Source organism: Prosopis cineraria, unplaced genomic scaffold, assembly GCF_029017545.1.
Source record: "Prosopis cineraria cultivar Desert tree isolate PC_DT_omini unplaced genomic scaffold, ASM2901754v1 PC14, whole genome shotgun sequence".
NCBI lineage: Eukaryota > Viridiplantae > Streptophyta > Magnoliopsida > Fabales > Fabaceae > Prosopis > Prosopis cineraria.
The window spans coordinates 3,595,228-3,618,213 of NW_026555345.1; the positions used below are offsets into that span (position 1 = coordinate 3,595,228).

Genomic DNA, 22,986 nt, shown 5'->3' on the forward strand with positions numbered 1-22,986 from the left:
TCTTAAAATCTCTAAAAATATTACACTTTTGTCTAAAAGGACTTTAAAATTATAATTTAATCCTTAAACACAATTTTATATTTTCAAGACACCTCAAGACTTTAGATTATTTGAGTTTAATAGTTTATTAAATTTTTATATATTTTTGAGTTTTTAGATTCAAAATTCAAGATGTTACGTGCAGTGGTCTCACAAGCTATTAGTAGGCGTGTTCAATGTCAATTAGGCATCCTCCCCGGGGACCTTGGGCTGTTAAAGCAATCCGACGATAATAAACTGCCAACGGGAAAACTCCAGAAAAAAGTAAAGATGAAGACCGTCAAATTAAGTAATTGCTGCTAACCTTGACATTAATAATTACTTTTAAAATTAAATACCCAATTAATGCTGCTTGTTTCACTTCCCTATTTTTTTTCTGCAGATCCCCATAAACAGCGAAAGCTGCGGTGGTCATACAGACAACGTGGAACCATTGAGGCCCTCCAAATTTTTTTAATTATTATTACTGAGTATAAAAATTAATTATTTATTGCTATACTACATCCATTGACAATTTCGTTAAATGATAATAGTAGTTAAAGAATTGAATATTTCCTTGCAATGCACGGTTCAGGAAGTAGTATTTTTAGTTTGACTAGAGCTGATTCTTTTTAATCAATCAATTAATTATAGATAAATGAACTAATTACTTTTTAAATTTGACAATCAGTAGTATCGTAAATCTTGTGTAAATTGTTATATTTTTTTTTAAAATGGTGTAATTTGGTCTTTCCTACAATTTTTTATGTCATTTTCTGTTATTTTCTTATTAACTAGTAGTTAAAGTTAACTTTTGTTAACTATAAAAATTATAATACACTGTTTTTAAAAGTTAAAAAAATAATTTATACAATAAATATGTTCAGAATTTATGATATTATAGAATCTAAAATTTATAAAATAATTTGCTCATTTACCAAATTATACTGAGGAGCGCTTCATTCAATCAATCTATTAAATCGTGTCTATAAATTTTGCTAGAAAGTATATATATTAATGAAGACAGAATTAAAATTCATTAATTTTTAAAATAGAGTTAATAAATTTTAAAATTTTTTTTAATTCTGATAAGATATGTTGAAACTTGAAAATCACTTATGAATAGAATATCTGCCGGAAAAAAAGACTTATGAATAGAATCCTAGGAAATTATGTGATGTATCAGTGAGGAGTTAGGAGTCACTGTAAACTTTCAAATAAAAGTAGGTACATCGTACATCTTTGAAAAAAAGAAATTTAAATAATGTAAATTTAATGATTTAAATTGAATTTCACAATTGAAAACAGGAGCAGCAAAAGGGGAAAAAAATCCAAGCTTAAATATTCCATACGCCACGCACGAATTCATTCGGTATTCTTCTTGTCATTCACCTTAACGTTATTAATAGATCGATAGGGTATTTGGTGGGAAAAAATGGGTTCTGAATCTAAAGCAGCTCCGATGCACGCCCTTTTGGTCTCATTTCCCGGCCAAGGCCACATCAATCCTCTTCTCCGACTCGGAAAACGCTTAGCCTCAAAGGGTCTATTCGTCACCTTTACTACCCCAGAAAACGCTGGCAAAGACCTTCGTAACGCAAACCGCATCGTCACCGACAAAGCCATCCCCGTCGGCGACGGCTTCCTCAGGTTCGAGTTCTTCGAAGATGGCTGGGACAAAGACGACCCCAGAAGGAAAAATCTCAGGGAGTACTTGGTTCAGCTAGAGCTTGTTGGCAAGCAAGTCATATCGCAGATGATTCACAAGTATAACGATTCTCGTGAGCCTGTTTCTTGCATTATCAATAATGCTTTCGTACCTTGGGTCTGTGATGTTGATTCTGAATTTGGCTTACCTTCTGCTGTTCTCTGGGTTCAATCTTGTGCTGTTTTCTCTGCTTATTACCATTACTTTCACAAACTCGTACATTTTCCTTCAGATTTGGATCCTCACATCGACGTTCACTTGCCTTCTTTACCTGTCCTTAAATACGACGAAATCCCCAGCTTTCTGCATTTTGATAGCCCCTATCGTTTTATCGGGGAGCTCATATTAGGACAGTTCAAGAACTTCAATGTACCGTTTTGTGTGTTGATGGACACTTTTGTGGAGTTAGAGAAGGACTATATAAACTACATGTCGAAGTTCTGTGTCATTAGATCTGTCGGGCCTCTGTTCAAGAACCCCAAACCAGCAGATTCAGGAACAGTGAGTGATGATATTCGTGGGGATTTGGTGGTGAAAGCCGACGATTGTATAGAGTGGCTAAACTCGAAGCCTTCAGGGTCGGTGGTTTATGTTTCGTTTGGAAGCATCGTGTATTTGCCTCAAGAACAAGTAGACGAGATTGCATATGGGCTTTTGGATTCTCAAGTCTCGTTTCTGTGGGTTCGGAAACCACCGGAAAAAACTCAGAGCCTTCAATCTCACGTTCTTCCCGATGGCTTTCTGGAGAAAACTAAGTAAGATTTCTTTAATTTCTTGTTTCAGGTTTTTTTTTTTCAATGGTTCGAAACAATTTTATTTCAGACACGGTCCTAGAATGCAAAGTTCGTCACGTTTGGAGGAAATAATTTTTCACTAAACTCAATATCAAAAATTTAAAATAGATGGTCACAAAGCCTATTAGGGCGGTTTATTATTTCTACTTTGAGTTTTGAATTTAAATTATTATTTTAAAAAAATTTACTTGTTTTACATTCGATTTAGTTAAAAGAAAAACCCAAAAGTTTAAAAATAATAAAATAAAAAAAGTTGACGTCAATTAGCTAATAATAAAAAGAAAAACCCAAATGCAACCTGTCACAACACACATGCAAAGGATTCGAATTGTTTGGGGAAACAGAGAAAATCTAGTTACTATTGGTTAATAAGGTCCTTTTGATATAATTTAGGGGCTAATAATTTTCTAATTAATTCGGCTAAGTTTCCTTAAACGCACTTAAGCCATTGCCTTTTTTGACCATAAATTAAAAAAAAAAAGACAATTGTCTTGCACCAAAAGTATAGATAGAAATTTATTAATTATGATGAGAGAAATGCAATTATAATATATATACTACTATAAATTAATATGATAATAGGATGGATCATTGAATATGATGGCAGGGATAGAGGCAAGGTGGTCCAGTGGAGCCCACAAGAGGAAGTTCTAGCTCATCCTTCGGTGTCTTGCTTTGTAACTCACTGTGGTTGGAATTCGTCCGTGGAAGCTCTCACCTGTGGGGTTCCAGTTCTGACGTTTCCGGCATGGGGCGATCAGGTCACCAACGCCAAGTTCTTAGTTGATGTGTTCGGCGTCGGGCTCAGATTGGGAAATGCGCAAGATCAGAACAATGTCATTACCAGAGACGAAATGAACAAGTGCTTAGAGCAAGCCTCGGTGGGACCTAGGGCTCTGGAGTTGAAGAGAAATGCTCTGAAGTGGAAGGCCGCGGCGGAGGCCGCCGTTGCCAACGGCGGCTCCTCCAGCCGGAATCTTGATGCGTTTATCGAAGATATGAAAAAGATGGCCTCTTGTGTCAGTGTCGATTCGAAGATCATCACTCGCTCGGAAGAAGTGTTTGATGATAACGTTGGAGGACCACGTGGATGGTTCTCGCGGATATCTCTTTAGTTGTTAAATAGCGTTGGATAATTGTCAATGGAAATTTTTCCTTGATAACTTTCATCAATAATAATTGATAATTATCCAGCAATTATTCACAATTTTAATAAATTAAAAACAAGGGCATTCAAAGTAATTTTGTAATTTTATAAAATATGCTTGTATCTAAATTCTTTGTGTTGTGTGGGGTTTTAGAATGAGTTTCTCCTTATTCTATTTGCAAGAAGGTGCTTAATTAATAATTAATCTGAATCTTCGGGATCAGAAATAAAAATTGCGTTGCTTGCGTTATTCCTTTGCAAGTCCCTTTATCAAAAATCTTCACTCTGATCAAAAAAATATTAGTATTAAATGTTCAATTGGGATTGTATTAGAAGGTTGGGGGGTGGAGGAGATTGTATCAGGAAAAAAATAATTTCCGGAAAAAGTCAAATCTTTTAAAATCAGAATAGGTGAATTTCTGTAAGAGCATATTTGGTAGCCATAAATTTTGATTCTCAAGAATTCCAATTCAATTAAAAAAAAAGAATTCGATTCTTTTCCTAACTCAATGGAATCGGATCAATTCAGGTGGAATTAGCTCTTTAAACCCTTTTGCCCTCAATGAAATTGTCACATTTGCACCTTTTAGAAACTTGCAGCGTTGCACCTCCACAATCTACAACCATCGCAAATCTATCTTTTTCTGTAGCTATTCTCCATCCTCTTCCTCTACAATTTTTTTTTTTGACTGAGTGTGTGTTTGATTTTTAATTTATTAAAAGTCAGTTTAATAAAAGTTCATTTGACAAAAGTTAATTGAATGAAAGTCAATTTTCGTAACAAAATTTGTGTTTGGATACATTTTTTCAAAAATCAATTTGACAAACTAAAAGTTGTTTGGATTAATAAAAAATTGTGCTTTTAAAATATACTTTTGAATATACAATGACTGAAAAGGATATTGATTTATGATAATTTATAATTTTTTATTATACACATATAATATATTAGAAATGTTTAAAAAATATCAAAAAAATTAAAATAATATGAAATTTAAGATGTTAAATAATAAGAATAAAAAATATATAATTTAATATTGGAAAAAAATATACTTGATTAATGGTTCAATATATAATATATAATTTGATCTCTAACGGACTCTCAAACCCTATTTATCTCTCTATCAGAAGTCATGCTTGAAATTATATTTGGAATTGATGATGAAAATGTATGCTCGTTATTATCATCATTAGTGTTAATCATATTTTCTTCATTAGTGTATGAAGTTATATGGATCAAAGGGTATCATGGTCATTTAGAAAATTAGGTACCAATTATTCCCTTCATAATTGCTCCCAACTCATTTAACATATGAAATGGACTTTTGAAATCCACTGAAAAATAAAATTTTAAAATTCACATTTTAAACTCATTTTAACTCACTTTTAGAAAGTCATTTTGCTTTTCAAAAAATTACCCAAATAACTTTTAACATTCAAAAAGTTCAAAAGTCCATTTTAAATATTAAATAGATGAAAACCAAACGCACCCTGAAACTTCCTATTCAATTTTAAGGAGAGATGAGAAACAAAACAAGAGCAGCTCTTTCACAAAAAAGGATAAGCATAGGGGAGAAGAGCAACTCTTTCATGAGTGGTGACAAGGTGGGGCTAGCAAGAGAAATCACGATTGAAACAATTCCAATTGAAAGGAGGATTCCGATAATATTTTTCAAAAAAAGTCAAATCTTTTAAAATCAAAATAGGTGAATTTTCGTAAGAGCATGTATGGCAGCCATGAATTTTGATTCTTAAGAATCCCAATTCAATCAAAAAAGCAAGAATATGATTCTTTCCCTAATTCAATGGAATTGGATCAATTCATGTGGACTTGGCTCTTGAGGTCCCTTTGCCTTCAATGACATTGTCACATTTGCACCTTTTAGAAGCTTGCAGCATTGCACCTCCACAATCCACAACCATCGTATATCTATCTTTTTCTATAGCTATTCTCCATCTTCTTCTTCTATAATTTTTTGTGGGACTAAAATTTCCTTTTCAATTTTAAAGAGAGATGAGAAACAAAACAAGAACAGCTCTTTCACGAAAAAAGAGAAGCATAGGGGAGAAGAGTAGCTCTTTTAAAGGCGGCGACAAGGTGGGGCTAGTGAGAGAAATCATGATTGAAATAATCCCAATCGAGAAAGAGGGCTCTAGCAATGCCGAGAACGTTGAGAATATAGGCACCCATCATCTTGGGATCATATTGCAAAATGAGTTTATGTGGTTTTTTGTTGATTTTTTTTTTATCTTTGTGGTGATTCTAATTTGTTTTCTGATAGGTTTGTATTTTGCAGTTGAAGGAAAGGGAAAAAGGCGAAGGACAAAGGAAGTATTTAATTTTGAAGAAAAGGGTATTTTGATCTTTTTATTTTAATTATAAATATTTATTAAAATTATATCAAAATTTTATCATCATACCAGACATATTTTTAAAATTCAATTATATGTTGATTTTAATTTTAATTTTAATTTTATAAAAAACTCTTTCATTATATCAAATGAGATCTAAAATATTTCTTTTAAATTAGAGAGCACATTACTTATCAATCACCAGAAAATTGTAAAACATGCATGTACTCTCTCGACCATCAGACATTCAGTCTTATATTATAAGATATTTTTTAAAGTTATTTGATATCTCAAAATATAAAATATTTTTATAAAAATAATTTTTAATTAGTAATAATTATTTTAATATTATCTCTTATTATTTCACTTCTTAAAAAAATTTCCTCACTTTTATTAATGAAGGATATTTTTAAAAGTTTATAAAAAATTAAAATTCTAAACTATCATATAAAAAATTGTAAACTACATTTAATAAATTTTATTGATATATATAATTTTCTCAAAAAAATATCTTATAAATTGGGATGATTGAGTATTATATCTTATTTTTAAGGTTAAAGGATAATTTAATGCTTAAATTATAAGTTTAGAAATGTCTATGACCTTTATTTTTTTTTAGTACAATATTCCTCTTCAATGTTGCTCCTAACACTGCAGTGTTGCTTCTAACCTCCTATTATAAACAAAATTTAACTTTGATTGACAAAAAAAAATAAAAAAATAATTTTGAAAATTACAGTAAAAGACAAAAATTATAGAAAATAACGACTTTTGTAAATTTTTTTGTTAATAGTATGCGCAAGATTGCAACAGTTGAACGTGAATAGTATATCAAAAATAAATTTAGAATCCCCAACACTTTTAAATATATAATTTAGGAGTTAATTTATCTTTTAATTTTTATTTTTATAAAATTAGCACAATTGGAAAATTAATGAGACTCATATCGAAAGAGAGTAGCCCTTCACAGTATGACAAACTAAAGTTTAAATTTTCAATAAAAAATATATTTATATTTAATACTTAATTATATTTTGAATACAAATGTTTTTAATAAAAAAAGTTATAAATAATAAAAAAAAATTAACGAGACCAATCTCTTACTCGTCTCTTTGCACCTTATTAATTGATGTACATGGCCCGGGCGGTTGGCTCGAGCGACAGAGTGAGATTAAAGTTCATCCCAGAGCAGAGGTGGTTGGAATTTAAAGGGTGGCGGTTGAATTTCTTTATTTGGAACACGACAAAATAACAAAGCATTTAATTATTCTAATTAATCTGTTAGCCTCTCCTTCCTTCTTTCCACATGGCCTGAATACGCTTGATAGGCCATTCATTTAAATTTATTTTTATAGTAAGAATTTAGGTTTTTTTTTTTTTTTACCAGATATAAGAGTTTAGGTTTAAAAAATCATAAGTTTTTAATGCAGTCAAGACTAAATCCAACCCTGTTAAACCTGTAAAAACATATTCAGACTCAAATAACCCTTTAAACCCTTATTAATTTTTTTTAAAAGGTCACATTAAAAAATTTTAAAAATGAGGAAACATGAATGTTCCCTAATTTATTTTCTATGTTAGTCTATGAATTAAAATAAGGTTTGTGATCATAAACTTTATCTTCCTTTTGTTTCATAGGTGAATTTGTTATTTAAAATATTTTTGTGATACTGTGGAACAATTATTAGTTTAGTTCTTTGATTTGTTAAGCAAGTTTAGATGTAGAATATTTGATTCTACTTACTACAAATTTAAATTTAAATTGTTGTGGGCAGGATGTGCTGATGGTTTTGTGATGAAAGACTATTATTTTTTATATAGAACCATACTGATGATTTGGAATTGTTTTTCTCTCTCTCTCTCTCATTTAACTATGTACAATTTATATATACACCGAGTGATTAGCATGTAGAAATTTAACTTATGATTGTTATATAATTGAGGACCCATATTTGTTCTATTTATTTTGATTTTTAGAATATCTTAATTAATTTATAATGTTATAATGTTGAGCTTTTTTTTTTAAATAATCTTTTTAAGAAAATGGCTTATTGGCAATTGGTCCTGGCCCTTTGAATAAGTACTGAGTTTCAACAAATGATCAAAATTAAAAAATCTGGCTTATGAACTTGAATCTTAGGGGTTAGGCCTACTTGGCGCTATATCCTTTCATTTCTTCATAGAGAATAAAAGGATGAAATAATAAAATCATGATCGAAATGTGAGAATGAGATAGAAATGAGAATTATTAAGTGATAGAGAGGCGAGCATGACTAATGAGAATTAATATATTATTAGCATTTAATTAGGAGTAAATATGTTATTCTTTTTTGTCTCTATTATAAGTTACTTTCAACTATGTTATTGAAATTTAAATAATAGTGGTTAATTCATTAAATTTGTTTTAAAAGTAAAATATATTTCAACCTTGTCCTAATTAAAGAATATGGATTTAAAAATAAAAAGAATTTTTTCAAATACTTGCATTCTGGCTCATCAAACATGAAGTTGTAGCGGAAGATAGAAACACAATATTTGAAAAACCATATGGAAATACTACCCTCGAAAGTTGGCACTATTTATAAGGCATCTTTTTGTAAAATTATATGGACTAATGAAGTTCATTGAATATAATTTATAATCTTTCTTTTTTATGAACTTTTAAAACTACTTTTCATTAATAAGAGTGAGAGGGAGAAGGAAATTTATTTAAAGAACAAATAATGATGGGTAAAAGTGAAATAATAATTATTAATGAAATCTATTTTTTGAAAACATCTTATATTTTAGAATATTAAATCACATCAAAAAATGCCTTATAAAGTGGGATGGGGAATACTAAATTAGAATTAAATTCTCCTTTTAATAATTTGCAATAGGGAAATTATAAAATGTTAATTATTAATTAATGACTCTTTACGTGACTTATATTAAAAACCAATAAATTATGCGACAAAGCACTCTATAATAGGAACCCAATGAAGTCATTAGTAATTAGTAGAAATATATTTTAGGATAAATTGGTCTACTGGTTGAAAAAATATTATCCCCAAAAAATGTGGGCAAAATTTTTGAAAATTTATAAGTATTATTAATTCACATTGATATACAAAGAGTTCATCATTGATATATAAGAGATTTATCATTAAAAATTTTAAAATTTACAATGAGTTTATCATTGATATACAATAGTATATTATTGACAAATATAATAAATTGACCATAATATAAAATATAATAAATGTTGGGTTGTTTGTTTGATTTGGTCTTATAACATGAGTTATATATGTAAAATCTCATATATTTTAATATTTTTTAATATGTTCTTTCGTTGTGAGCTTTTTAATATGTTCTTATTAAATATTAGTATAAGTTGTCTTCTTTAAATGAGACTTCTATAGAATTAAAAATAAGAGTACACTTATTCACCAAAAAAAAAAGAGTATACTTGAGAAATTGCAATTGATAATTCTTAAATTTTTAAAATAAGAAATAAACAAAAACAATTGTCTTTTTCAAAAGTGACCACAACAAGAAATGAAAGAAGTGCTCATCATAGAAGAAAAGAAAAGGAAGTGTTATTGCAAGGTGTTTTTGAACATATATAAGACCAACAACCATGGTTTTCCTCATTTTTATTTATAAGTAAAATTCTAAATTTTTAAAAATATTTATATCAAATTTTTTAAATTGTTCCTCATAAACATTTATTTTTTAAATAAATATGTTTCATTAACTACAGAAATAATTTAATTCAGCTTTTAAATTTTTAAATATAATTATTACACTTGATCGATGTTTTTGAATATTCACAACGGGGGAGGCCAGCTATAATGGCCAATAGATGGAGTTGGGACTACATTCAACGATCCCATTCATTACCATTCATATAGGCAACCTTCACATTTTTCTTTTAATTATATAAAATAATATTCTTTTTATAATATATAATTTTTTAAAAAGATGATTTAATACCGTATTTAACTTATGAATAGCATTACAGTTGGAGGCGCTTGATTTATAGTGGGCGTCCCATTTTGATATTTTGTGACAATTGAAATTTAAGTTTGACTTTTACATATTTAATTAAATTCTTTTTTATACACTATATTTAATTAAATTATTCTGCTATGCATATGTGTGGTTACTGTGTTAGTTTTGATTAAAAAAAATAACACAATATATATTATACCCTCTCTTGAAAAATATAAAACATTTTGTGGGGTTTGATATTAAAAAATATAAGATATTTTTAGTATTTTAAGATATAATTAATATATTTTTTTAAAATTACCCATAATAAATAAATTATTTTATATTTATTTTAAAGTAAAACATCCTATTAAATAAAATAAATATAAAAATGATATTAGTTTGAAGATAATTAACTATTTTATTGAGAATTAGATTCGATAAAATGTTTTATATTTTTTAACAGAAAAAATAAATATTATTAGCGTGGTTCATTACAAGGAGGGCATGCACAAATTGAAAGATGATTAAAAAATGTGAAAATTAATCAATTAGTCATTGAAATTTTAATTCAGTTATAATTAATGTTTAAATTTTAATTCATTATAACTTTATTTTTATAGTTTCAACTTGATTCTAACTCGATCATTTAACTTTGACTCTTATAATTTAATTTTTATAATTTTTATCATTTAAAATATTGGTCTCTATTTAAAAAAAATTATAAATATTAAAACTATTTTAAAATTTTGATCTTTGTAAATTATGTTAAAATTTAGGAATAATATTTTATAAATATTAAAATTTTAATATTTATAAATATTATAAAGATCAAAATTTTAAAATAGTTTTAATTTTTATAATTTCATTTTTAAAAATAGAGACCAATATTAAATGGTTACAATTATAGAAACTACTAAGTTATAACAATCAAACTTAAAAAATTGAGTTACAATCAAGTTAAAACTATAAAAATATATTATAACAAGTTAAAATTTAAATATTGAGTTAAAATTACTGCTTCCGTCCTTATAAATAAGAGGTTTTTAAAAAAATTTCTCATTAATTTACTTTAAAAAAGATATTTATTTTTTATTTACAATAATTGGGGGTAAAATTAAAATATTACTATGCTTAAAATTAAATAATTAATTTTTATTAGTTTGCATAATTTAGTTAAAAATATCTTACATGTAAGGACGGAGAGAATAAGTCATAAGGACTAAATAATTGATTTTCTCTTTAAAATTAAAAACCATGAATTCCAACTCCAAAATGTTCAATTAGTCCTTTTTATAAATCATTTCTATCAACATTATTAATATCAATGCAAAAAGAGTACAAGGAATAAAAGAGTGTAAGATTTTAAATATGTTCCTATATAATAAATTTAAAAAGTGATATCATGTTATTTTTTTCTCTCTCTCATGAAGGATAATTTTTGAAATACTTTTTAAATATTATCTAAAAAGTTGCACGTGACTTATAAAATGAAGCTTTTAAAACGTACTCCCTCCGTCTTAAATTATAATACACTTTTAAAAAAATTCAGCATTCTAAAATATAAGATATTTGATAAAAATAAGATTTTATTAATGATACTTTTTTAATATTACCCTTACCATATATTCTTTTTCTTTAATATTTTTTTTAATGAAGTATTAAATGAAGTATATTTTTAAAAGTTTATATTTTTATCTTGACAAAATAAAATTATAAAATATATTTAATAAATTTATTAATATATAAAATTTTATTTAAAATATCCTATAATTTAAATTGCAGGGAATTTAGAAAAAGTATATTTCATAATGTGGGTGTATTATTCTATTGTTATTATTGCAATCCGTGCATTCACATGCGCCGGTTGCATGGGTGGAAGATGTCAGCCGAAGATAATTTTGGAAAATTGTACCCAAGCATTTAAAAAAAAATATTATTATCAAAGATTAAAATTATCGCCAAGTGTCAAGTCTGATGGATTTCAGTATTAATTTTTTAGAAAAGAATATTGTTGAATTTCTGAAGAATTATTATAAAATTACTTAAAATTAAAGAATTTTAAAAATTACTAGTAACTGTCTTAAAAATTGATGATGAATATCTCATAAAATTTGATAATGATATTAGTTTTCAAAAATTTATTATGTTTCTATAAATTAATATTTTTAAAAAACAATCTAAGTATAATGTTATCAAATAAAAATGGCGAGTACTACTGACACTACAGGCATTGGTCTTAGTGAAAGAAGACAGAGACACGAAATTATGGCTATTTAAACGCATTTTTGAATTTAAATTTGTGTAAAACAAAAAATTCGTTGTCCGACTTCTAGAGAGTTGTAGGCACCACATCCACACATAAAAATAGTAAGCACCACTGTGGCGGGGGACCAACTCTTTTTGGTCGTTTAAGTTAGAAGGATTGGTTGAGAAGCATTCAAGTTTATAAATACAAACGACATCAACTGAGCTATCATGTGATTGTGAAATATTCTGTGAACAAGGAAGAAACAAAAACGTTTAGTACAAGAACTTTAGCTGTATGGGATGGCTCAAAAACTTTAGCGTAAATTATTTCTTTTTTTTTTTAATGTCCAAATCTATTTTTATTTTTTTCGGGGTCAGGATTGGTTGAATTGAACACCGTGCGATTCCGTGGGACTTTTTGCCCTGCTTGATATTATTTAGGATAAAATATTTTTTAAATGAAGCGCCTAGGCTATTTTTGTTTTTATCAGAATTCTAATTTTGTCCTCGAGCAAGTAGTTGGTTTCTAGAACCAATTATTTGAGCCAAACCCACGGGTAAGCTTAAATTCATTTAAAAAATTTAGAGCTGAGTCCAAACCGCGAAAAAATGGGCTTGGGCCAAAGACTTAAATAAAAAAATATAAAATATAATAAATATTTATTAATTTTTTAAGTTTTATATCATTTTACACTAAAATGCTATATATTAAAGTCTATTATTATAGTTATTTTTAAAAAAATTAAAAAAATTTATATTTTTATTATTTTTAACTAATGAAATATCTCAAAATATTATTCAAAATATATTTTAATATTGATTTTATAATTTAAGAGCCAATTTGTTTTAAAAAAAAGTTTTGAGTACATCATTTGAATATCCAAAAAAAATATTTTATATTTTTGTAAAATAAGATAATTAATTTTAAAGTAAAAATAATTTTAAAAATAAAATTCAGATACATACAAATTTTTGACTCTACTATTAGATAAACATAATAAATAGAATAATATTCTTGGATAATCATTTGATTATTGTCCATACTAGACTTGATTAAAAAATAAGAATAAATTAAAGTAAAAATCCTTTGTATGTAACGGTTAAACAATATAAAAAGTTGAAAAAAATAATTCTCAAAAAAATAATATTTTACTCATAATTAAATAATTTTTTTATATAATATAATTATGACTATTTTTCTTATATTTTTAAAAAATAAAAAGTATAGTTTATCTAAAAGTTATAAAAATCTTTAAATTAATCAAACAATAATTTTAAATTAATAATCTAACTGATTGAATTGAGATCAATTTTATCATAATTAAAATAATATAATTTAATTAAAATATATAAAATATTTATATATGACCACAATAAGAGTAATATTTAAACAATTAAGACATTAATTTACAAGTAAAGAAAATATTCATGAAACAATTACATATAATACAACAAAATAGTAATAGGGTTCTTTAATATAAAGTTAATAAATTACTATTTTTTATTTTACTCTTTTGAAATTAAAATGATATTTTATGCTTAATAAAATTATTTAAAAATTAAAATTAATTTAAAAAATAAAAAAAAATTTTAAAATGTTTCAGATATTTGAGCTGGCCTGAATAAGCCGAAAGCTGAGGATGTTAAGGCTGAACTTGACTATATAAACTTTTTAAAAAGAGTATGATATTTTAAGCTCGATCTAAATAAACTTCACCCATCTGAATTACAGGCCCTACTTGTTTCAAACCATTCAAATATTGACCCAAAAAGCATGTACACAGCTCCATGATATGATATGTTATGATATTTTATCTCTTAAAAAAAAAAAGTCATTTCAACAAAATAAAACTTGTTTAGATGCTATAGTACAAAAGAAGGCTTGTGGAAGTAGAAGAAGATACTAATTTGACAATGCTACACTAAAAGCACAGCACTTGTAGATTGTACAGTCATCAAATTGGTTCTCAGCTTTATTTATACCCACAGGATAAATGTGAATCCACGACTTCTAAAAATTGCAAACATTACAACTAGCAGAGCCACTAAAGTTCTTGAATGATTTTAAAAATCCAATCATATGGTCATAAATATCTCTTTTAGCGTTTAGACTCAAAATAAAGTCAACATGACCATAATCTTCAAGAAAAAGAAGCTCTGGTGTGGATGGCAATTCCTTCAGAGTGTGAGCAAAATCAATCCTATCTGCCAAAGCATCATTTCCCCCATAAGCCATCCATAGAGGCAATGATTTGGGTATGTTGCCAAGATTGAATTCTGGAGGTTTCAACTGGCCATACACTCTTAGATTTTTTAGGATTCCATAATCATACTGAGCGAAAGTACCTTTACGGATCACTGGTAAACAAATATAGGTCATTAGATTTGAGACACTGTTGATTTAGTTCAATAGTGAATAGGATATTCAAGCCGATCGTGAACATAACATAAGAATTCAATTGTGAACAGGTCAGAAGTGTTCAGATCACTTCTATCAGATTATACAGAGAACATTTATTTCAGCAATCCAAACCCAAAATGGACTTTTCGCATTTTCAGAAAGAAGTTAGAAGACTCATGGTGAAGCCATAATTTGATTAAAAAAAAAAAAGATTTCAGATTCCATTAGCTGGTTCATTACCAATCATGCAAATTATGAAATTGGCTAATTAACCACTGTTCAGAAGCGATCTTTGTTTGACAGCACAAAGAATCGGTAAGCCATAGAATTATGATAAGAAAACAATCTTCACAATCGGCTTGCCAATTTCTAATTACGGACAGTACAGTCAGTAAAGGAAATATTCTAGTCCAATTCAAATTCGTACATCAGAAATAAGAAATAGAGAACGTCCTCAATTGGGTCACAGCGTCCATGAATCAATAGATGAACAGAAATCAGAAACAAACAACAATACAACAACTCCCTGTCCCACTAAGTGGGGACAGCAACATGAATTATATAATGCTATTGTGCTCTATCATTTATTAAACTTTTAGAAATATTGTTAATTGAGATAATAAAATAATTTTAATTATATGAGAACTAAAAACCAAGAATAGAAGTAGACATGCAAACAAACTAATCTCTCTGACGTGATCAATATTATTTTTAAACCTATAAGATTTCTACCATCTCTAGCCTGTACAGAGGCTAGTTTATCCACTTGATTCACATCATGTAAATACTTGAGAGCAGATATCCCCTAATGTGAATATGATTATGTGAAAATATTGAGATAATACCTTGTAGTAATTGGTAAGAAAAAGAGAAACAGAATTAGAATGTGATTGACAGTTTAACAGATGTTTAAAACCAGAGCCGCACATATTTTTAACAGTCATAACATAATTGTCATAGGAGTGAAAGTAGATGGAGCTTACTCTGGAACAGATGGCGCAGGTTTTTTGAGGATGATGGGTGAGGTTCATATTGCAGATAAAAATCCACACGTGAATTATTGAAGCAGCAATTCTTCCCTGTAATTTTATTCAAGCAAAATTAATAAATTAGAAAAAAAAAAAAGCTATGATTGCAAAATTTCACACACTGCTTTATGGTTAGAAATCAGAAATCCCAGTTGTAAAATAAAATTTTGAGGCCAAGCAAAGAACATCAACCAGTAATTCCCTTCACTGTAGAAGATACACAATGCATATAAAAGGTTGGTGACCAACTCATTGTCCAATATTGACATTCATGTTTTAAATTAATCAATCACTGAGACTCGGTAGTAGTAACTATCATGCTTTTTAGAGTCATTACAGATCAACTTTTCTTCACAAACACTTTACTGGGTGATGGAAGGAAGAAATCCAGAAAACCTTTCTGTGATGCAGGTAGGAGTATTCACATCTCATACGCAACTAATAATTAATAAATTAACACACTGTATCTTGATCCCACCAGAGAGAAAGTGAAAAGAAATCTGTAAAATGCCGAATATAATCTGAAATGGGTAGATTAGCACTATCACAAATAGAACACGAGAAAACCATAAGTCATAACAGTCTCCCAATAAATAAATCCCCCATCACGAACAGATGCAAGCACAATCACAGCCTATCATGTGCATTCAAAGGCACAAAAACATAAAAAGAGACATGCGGGCAGAATCTGAGGGAGAGATACCTGTTATTGATGTCAGCAAATCATTGCAATTTAAACGGCTATCACATATTGAATCTAAAAGACTGACACCCCAATCACTGAAAATGAAAATTGCCTAATGTCAGCATGCGCTAATTAAATAAAATTACAAGAATGTAAGCAAGATGGAGGAGTAAAAGAAAGAACGCCTAACAATAAAACCTTCTCAAGTTGAGTTGATGAATACCCATAGCAAGGATCATCTGCACCACCCAATACTCATTACTCGTCACAAAGTTCAACTTACAGGCAAAACAAACAGAATGAGGTGACCGATACCTGATCAATGTGCATGTTCACCATTCTAAGTACAAAAGGTGCATCAACATGATCCAAGTAAGATATTGGAGATAGAAGAGCAGCAGCCTCAACTTTTTTTACTATATCTGGCTGGGTGAAGGCGGCCAAAGACATAATTGTCCCCTGAAGAGTGATATATTAAATGCATACTATGGCATGTACAAAACAGGTAAAGGATGATGTGCAACAATCAGTAATACCTGTGAATGTCCTACAACAAAGAGCTTTGAGTTTGTTACCGAGTGTATGTAATCAATCATTTCTGCAAGATCATACATGGCCAATTCCTGCCAACTCCAATCCCAAAATTCCTGCGAGAGAAACAGTGTTCTACTAGTCACATTGCACAATGGGCGTGACTCTGACCACACTAACCATTACACCTAAGATAACGAGATGGTGAAGAATGAAAATATTAAAATTTTTATAATAAGCAGTAAAAGATATAGCCAATGGTCTTTTGAAGATCAATGAGTAAGAAAATCTCATGGATGACAATTTGCTACTTTGCCATTGTGTCTTCCCTAATTCTGATTCTGATCATCATGAGATCTTAGTAGACCTAGAAACAAGAACTACAGAGTGAAATAAAAAGTAGTGTTCTGCTATTTCATTCCATCTCCACTGTTTATGATGAGCAATCATCAACTTCATTCATTATTCTACGTACCTTATCCTTTTCAGATAAAGATGTGTGCCCATAACTCCAGCGTGTTCCCCGCACATTTCCTACCCATAAGTCAAAACCTTGATCTGCTAGGATGAAGCCCAATGATTGTTCTGGAGTATTAAGAAACCATGCATCACCTGCCTGATCATATCTCAAAATTGACATTAATGAACAAATGTTGAGATTCAATCAAGTTATTCTTTCAATCTACATTTTAGACCCCTTCTACCTCCTAATGAAGGAAATATTATACATAATGTAAAAGTCTATCCCATAAAGGTCGCAAAGATAAGCACTAACCAAAATTCCATAAGCATATCCCGAAACAAGGAAATACTAAAGACTTGGAATGAATCACAAGATTGTAATAGCTTGCAACCACAATAGCATGTGAGATCAGATGACTCTAGAGAGGAATTCAGACTTCATTTAGAAGTATCACATATGGACGTAGAGTGTTATTGTAGAGCATGTTGTGTGGCTAATCCCGTGAATATATAGTTTTCTTTGCAGCACACTAGGAAAAAGAAAACATGTTAAAACATAATATGGCCACCAAAAAAATATGAAATCTCAGTGAGTAATGGAAAAATACAAAACAATGCAAAACAAATAGAAAGTCAAAACTTTTTAACGAAATATTGCTTCCTAATCCTAGCAACATGTTTAAAATTTATGACCAATCCAAGTGAAGTTCATAGTGTTTGCTACCATTTCATTCTGAAAAGTTTAAAATTCCAAAAGACGATCCATTTCAACCGAGTCATAAATTAGCTTGAAAAACAACCCTCCCTTCCTCCCCATTAGATTCTTTAGTTAAGAGAAAATTGGAAAAAGTTTCTTAATACTTCCACAAAACTCACTCCTTTACATTAAGAAATTAAAGGGACATCATATGCCATCCAGCATAACACACAGATATGCATAAAACAAATCTTTTATGCATTTGGCACATTTATCATTAATTTTCCTAAAGAACATATTATGAACCACTAAACATCTATGATTCAAAGAGTTGGTTTTTCATTCGCAATAATCAACCATTTCCTCTTCTAAAAAATTAGGCTGCGCTACCCTTTTAATTACACAATTGCATGTTATACGCATCAGCAAATTGAGTAACTGGTTTTCAGTTTTCACTTCTGTCTGGCCACGCCAAACTACAGCAAGTCATTGCAAGCAGCCACTTTTAAAGCTCTTCCGACCAATTCATAAACTATGCATGTGATGCTGACACGATTTCAACACCTCATCAACAGAAAACAAGTTGCCACATTCTAAGCATCAAGATCAGTTATATCGTCTTTTGTTATTGAGTTTATATTAAGAATTTATTGAGCAGGCATAACATGAAAGTTCACCATGAAGAGTCCATGTTGAAGCAGAACTGGAGGACCACGTTGTCCCGCATTATCAGGACGGGAAGACGAGATACGGTGAAGAGCCAGCAAGTAACCATCCTCCGTTTGAATCTGATGGTAAAAGACAAATTCCCATTAGGCAAGATCGATTCAATCTAGGGATAATGGAACAAGAGTATAATGACGGAGAGACGGAGAGAAGCAAGCAAAACCCATTTAAGCATGCGATTTCTGTAAATATTCTGCATATACGTTACGTTTTTCACTTCTAACAACAAAATTTTGGTAAAGAGAAACAAAAACTAGCTACGTTAAATTTCCACTCCTTCAACTTCAGAAATCAACATTACAAATTTCCGGAAGAATAAAAGTAGCTATTTCATCAAATTTATTATGTTCCACCAGTGATTAAAGTCTGAATTTTTTATCTTCCAGAGTGCCTGCACTCTCAAACTGCTGTAATAAATGTTCCTACCAAACAAACTATAGCTTGGAATAGAGAATCATGCAAGGGAAGTACAGTGATCTCGGAGCACGGGTAACCAGCAGGAACAATAAGATGAAGACATAAACTCTCGACCGGTAATCGGAGGAGGGCGTCGAAGTTTTCCGGCGAAGTCTCAACGGATTCTCCAAGGATAAGGAAGACAGCGGTGACTGCTGCCACTGCCGGCAACAACCTCGCCATCTGAGAGATTGAGTAAGTGGGAAGGAATGCTCCACATCTGCGGAGGCCGTGATCCTCTGAGCCTCATTGCCGGATCAATCGGAAAATAGGAGTGCCTTCGGATGACGGGTACAGTGCACGCGGTTGAGAGAGCGCGTGACTAGGGATAAGGCAAGCAACCGACCTGGCATCGTTTCATGGAGGGTTTTCTTTTCAGTCCAGTTTTCGCAATCTTGACCGTTGAAATGATCAAGTGACAGCTACTTAACTCCGGACTCCGGAGTCGTGTCAAGCGGTGCGTTTAAATTAATGAAAGCTGAAGAGCTTATCAGCATCGTCGGTCGAACGGATGCTCTTGATTCTTTCATGTCAATCCATTGAATTAGTAGATCAACTGGTTAAAAAATATATGGCAAATCAACTCAAGGAGACAGTCTTTGGATGAAAACTTCAGCATTCACTCAGCTTACAAATTTCTTCAAAACTATGAGAATCATCATTCTGCCCTGTTATGGAAAAAGATGTGGCGATAGTCAATTCTTGAAAAAATAAAACACTTTATGTGGCAAGTAAATCATGAGAGAACCCCTTCAAACTCCCTTAGAGTTAAAAAAGAATTAAGTGAGAATGGTTTGCGTCGTTTTGAGTGTAATAATAAGGAAACACCTTTAGATATTCTTCGCGATCATGAGATTGTTAAATCAGTGTGGTCTAATTTAATTAATCCTATATCTATACATTCTTTTTTCACATGTGATTTATAGGTTTGGTTAAATAGAAACAGTGAAAATGCTTTTGGTGGTATAGCTGTGAATATTTAGAAATGGTCCACAGTATTTAGCACCACTTGCTAGACATCATGGAAGAATAGATGCAAAGGACCAATTAAAGGGCAAAGGCTTAATGTAAATGAACTAATTTACATCCTCAAGCATCAACTCATAGAATAGGTGGACAATATGAGGCTTCAACACAGAATATTTCAAAACTACGAGGAGCCTGAAAACAAATGGAATCCTCCAATAGATGACTATCTTAAATTGGATGTGGATGGCTCAATTAATCAATGGAGACACACCACTGAAGGAGGTATACTTTTGGATACAATCAGTAATTAGGTCTTTGGATTCCAAAAGAGGTTTGGATATTATCCTCCTATTGGTGCTGAAATTCTAGCTTTGAAAGAGGGATTACACTTGTGTAAACAATTTAACATAACCAAGGTTCAATGTCACATGAATTCTTTAAAAGGTATACAACTGATCAAAAAGGGAGGAGAGATTAACCATCCAATGCGATTTGTTATTCAAGAAGTGAGAGATTTAATTTTTTGTGATTGTAGTGTGTAGAAATTATGTATTCACCAATGGAGGTGATTAGACTAGCAAATTGACTTGCTAAGGCAGCTCAAAATAGAGAGAATGAGTTTAGCATTTGGTATAAACCTCTAGTGAAATGTTATGACATATATTGGTCAGACAAGATAATGTAATTCTTCTCTAGGTTTAATCCTATCCTTTTGTAATAAAAAAAAAAACTCAAGGGATTCTCTCTCGCATTTGGTATAAACCTCTAGTGGAATGTTATGACCTATATTGGTCGGACAAGATAATGTAGTTCTTCTCTAGGTTTAATCCTATCCTTTTGTAATAAAAAAAAAACTCAAGAGATTCTCTCTGAGTGAGAGAGAGAGAGAGAGAGAGAGTTGTGAAACTATAAAAATACACTATTTAATTTAACCCTCAACTTATCATAATTTAGCTAAATTCATTTGATCACTGTTATTATTAAAAAAAACAGAGCTGAAGAAAAATGTTTCCTTTCACAATTGAATTGAACAATAAATAATTTGATTCATAATTTACTCTAGAAATTTTTTAGAACAAATTTTTTTTATTTAATTTAGTATAATCCAAAATTATCTTATTTTAATTATGATTCAATTTTATATTTGAACTTATCCCATAAAATAATTATTAGCACATTTTGACCATAAATGTAATTTTTTCTCTTTATTATCAGAAAACCGAGTATAATCATTTATAAAGAAAAGTAGAAAACAAACATATGCATGATACATCAACACGCTCCTCCATTTCATATTTCTTTTGCACTTGGTATGATATAAAACTCAAGGGAAAGTTGTGGAGATTTTCTCTAAAGCATGCTAGATGAATAAAAATAAAAATTTAAAATTTTGATAATCTATGTCGAGATAATCTAGTATTCCATATACAAGCTTGAATACGTGATACAAGTTGTTTAAGTTTAGGGATCATCTTTGATGCTTAGCATTGGTGCTCATCGTCCATGCACATTGTTTCATAAAAGAAAAAAAATCTTGGTCATCCGTTACATGTTAATGTTAGCCGTTAATTATTTTTATCTCATTAAACTTTGATAAAACAAGGATGTTTAGGTTCCCCAACTCTATTTGAAACCTTGGACCGTTCGCTCTCTTACTTTGTTGGGCTGTGTTGGCCATCAACGGTGCTCTTTTGCTCCTTTAACCTTCAACAATGCTTTCTTGCTCTGTCGGCCATCTTCATCTTCATCATCAAGTGCGGCTGGTAAACCACTACTTATTCTTCCATTTTCCTGTTGATGGGATTCTGACTATTAAAATGGTCTCCAAGAAATTACATATTTGCTTTATCATAGATGTTTTAGTGGCTGCAAGAGTTTTATCTTCTAAAAGAAATCCTTTTCTCATTATCATAAAAGATTATTGGCAAATTGTGTGTCAATATTTTGATTTATCACATGGTTGAGCTTTATGAATCACATCCAAATTGTGAAATAATACTTTTAATTTTTTTTCATATTTTAATCATGATTTGAGGAAAATCAATATTGATAACTCGAAACAATTCACAACATTGATATTTCTAAAAGAATAGTTCACACACATTACGTGAAACTAATATTGATATTTTTAATTATTGGAAGAATTCTTGCACTCGAGCACTATAATTATGCAAATATAAAAAAAAACATAACTCCTTTCCCTCTATTTTTTTAAATATATGGTTTCACTCAGTGTAGTTACATCTTTCAACTTTAGTTAATACAAATCTCACAACTTTAATTTTTTGGCACTGGCATTATGGTCTCTTTCTTTGAATATAGAGTTCTAAAGACCTTTTCATTAGTAATTATTTTCCATTATTACACTATCTTCCTACTGTTGCCTTTAACACTGTCTCAACACAAATTTGTAAACAGGTTGCTCAAGAGTCACATAATTAATATTTAGAAAATACACATGCAAGATGCAACAGTAGAAAAAGTGTAGTTGAAAACTTATGAATTATTTCATAAACATCTATCTTGAAATTAAGAATAGCAAGTATCATGGGACAAAACACTTGTAATAGGCAATAACACAAGATTAGCTCACAATTAAATGTCTATTAGCAACACTCTATTTTATCAAAGGTCTAGTGTGTAAGAACTAAGAGACAAACTGTAAGGTCTCCCTTACCAATCCTTTCTATAACTCCAAATCATGGCAACCAAGGACTTAACCCTCAAAGGATTACTAAATTATAAAATTTCACAAAAAGAAAATTTCTCCAATTCTTTTTTTTTTGAAAA

At 29.8% G+C, this 22,986-nt stretch overlaps 2 protein-coding genes across 2 annotated transcripts; one reads left to right on the forward strand and one right to left on the reverse strand.

Moving 5' to 3' along the window:
* Positions 1 to 1,363: 1,363 nt before the first annotated feature.
* Positions 1,364 to 3,796, forward strand: LOC129293401 (gallate 1-beta-glucosyltransferase-like). Its single transcript, XM_054931341.1, has 2 exons — positions 1,364 to 2,481; positions 3,128 to 3,796. Exons 1-2 carry the CDS (start codon positions 1,454 to 1,456, stop codon positions 3,633 to 3,635), a joined length of 1,536 nt encoding a protein of 511 aa, XP_054787316.1. The 5' UTR covers positions 1,364 to 1,453; the 3' UTR covers positions 3,636 to 3,796.
* A 10,389-nt stretch (positions 3,797 to 14,185) lies between these two features.
* On the reverse strand, positions 14,186 to 19,483 carry LOC129292115 (triacylglycerol lipase 1). The gene is made up of 9 exons (XM_054929635.1): positions 19,243 to 19,483; positions 18,723 to 18,833; positions 17,362 to 17,502; positions 16,892 to 17,002; positions 16,671 to 16,814; positions 16,554 to 16,594; positions 16,374 to 16,450; positions 15,626 to 15,721; positions 14,186 to 14,599 (listed from the first exon to the last, which is right to left on the reverse strand). Exons 1-9 carry the CDS (start codon positions 19,408 to 19,410, stop codon positions 14,253 to 14,255), a joined length of 1,236 nt encoding a protein of 411 aa, XP_054785610.1. The 5' UTR covers positions 19,411 to 19,483; the 3' UTR covers positions 14,186 to 14,252.
* Positions 19,484 to 22,986: the final 3,503 nt, after the last annotated feature.

Coding starts and splice junctions, on each gene's coding strand:
- LOC129293401 (XM_054931341.1), top strand. CDS start 1,454: ATGGGTTCTGAATCTAAAGCAGCTCCGATGCACGCCCTTTTGGTCTCA. Junction 2,482..3,127: donor GGCTTTCTGGAGAAAACTAA/GTAAGATTTCTT, acceptor ATATGATGGCAG/GGATAGAGGCAAGGTGGTCC.
- LOC129292115 (XM_054929635.1), bottom strand. CDS start 19,410: ATGGCGAGGTTGTTGCCGGCAGTGGCAGCAGTCACCGCTGTCTTCCTT. Junction 16,451..16,553: donor CATCAACTCAACTTGAGAAG/GTTTTATTGTTA, acceptor TTTCATTTTCAG/TGATTGGGGTGTCAGTCTTT. Junction 15,722..16,373: donor TTTGCTGACATCAATAACAG/GTATCTCTCCCT, acceptor ATAAAATTACAG/GGAAGAATTGCTGCTTCAAT.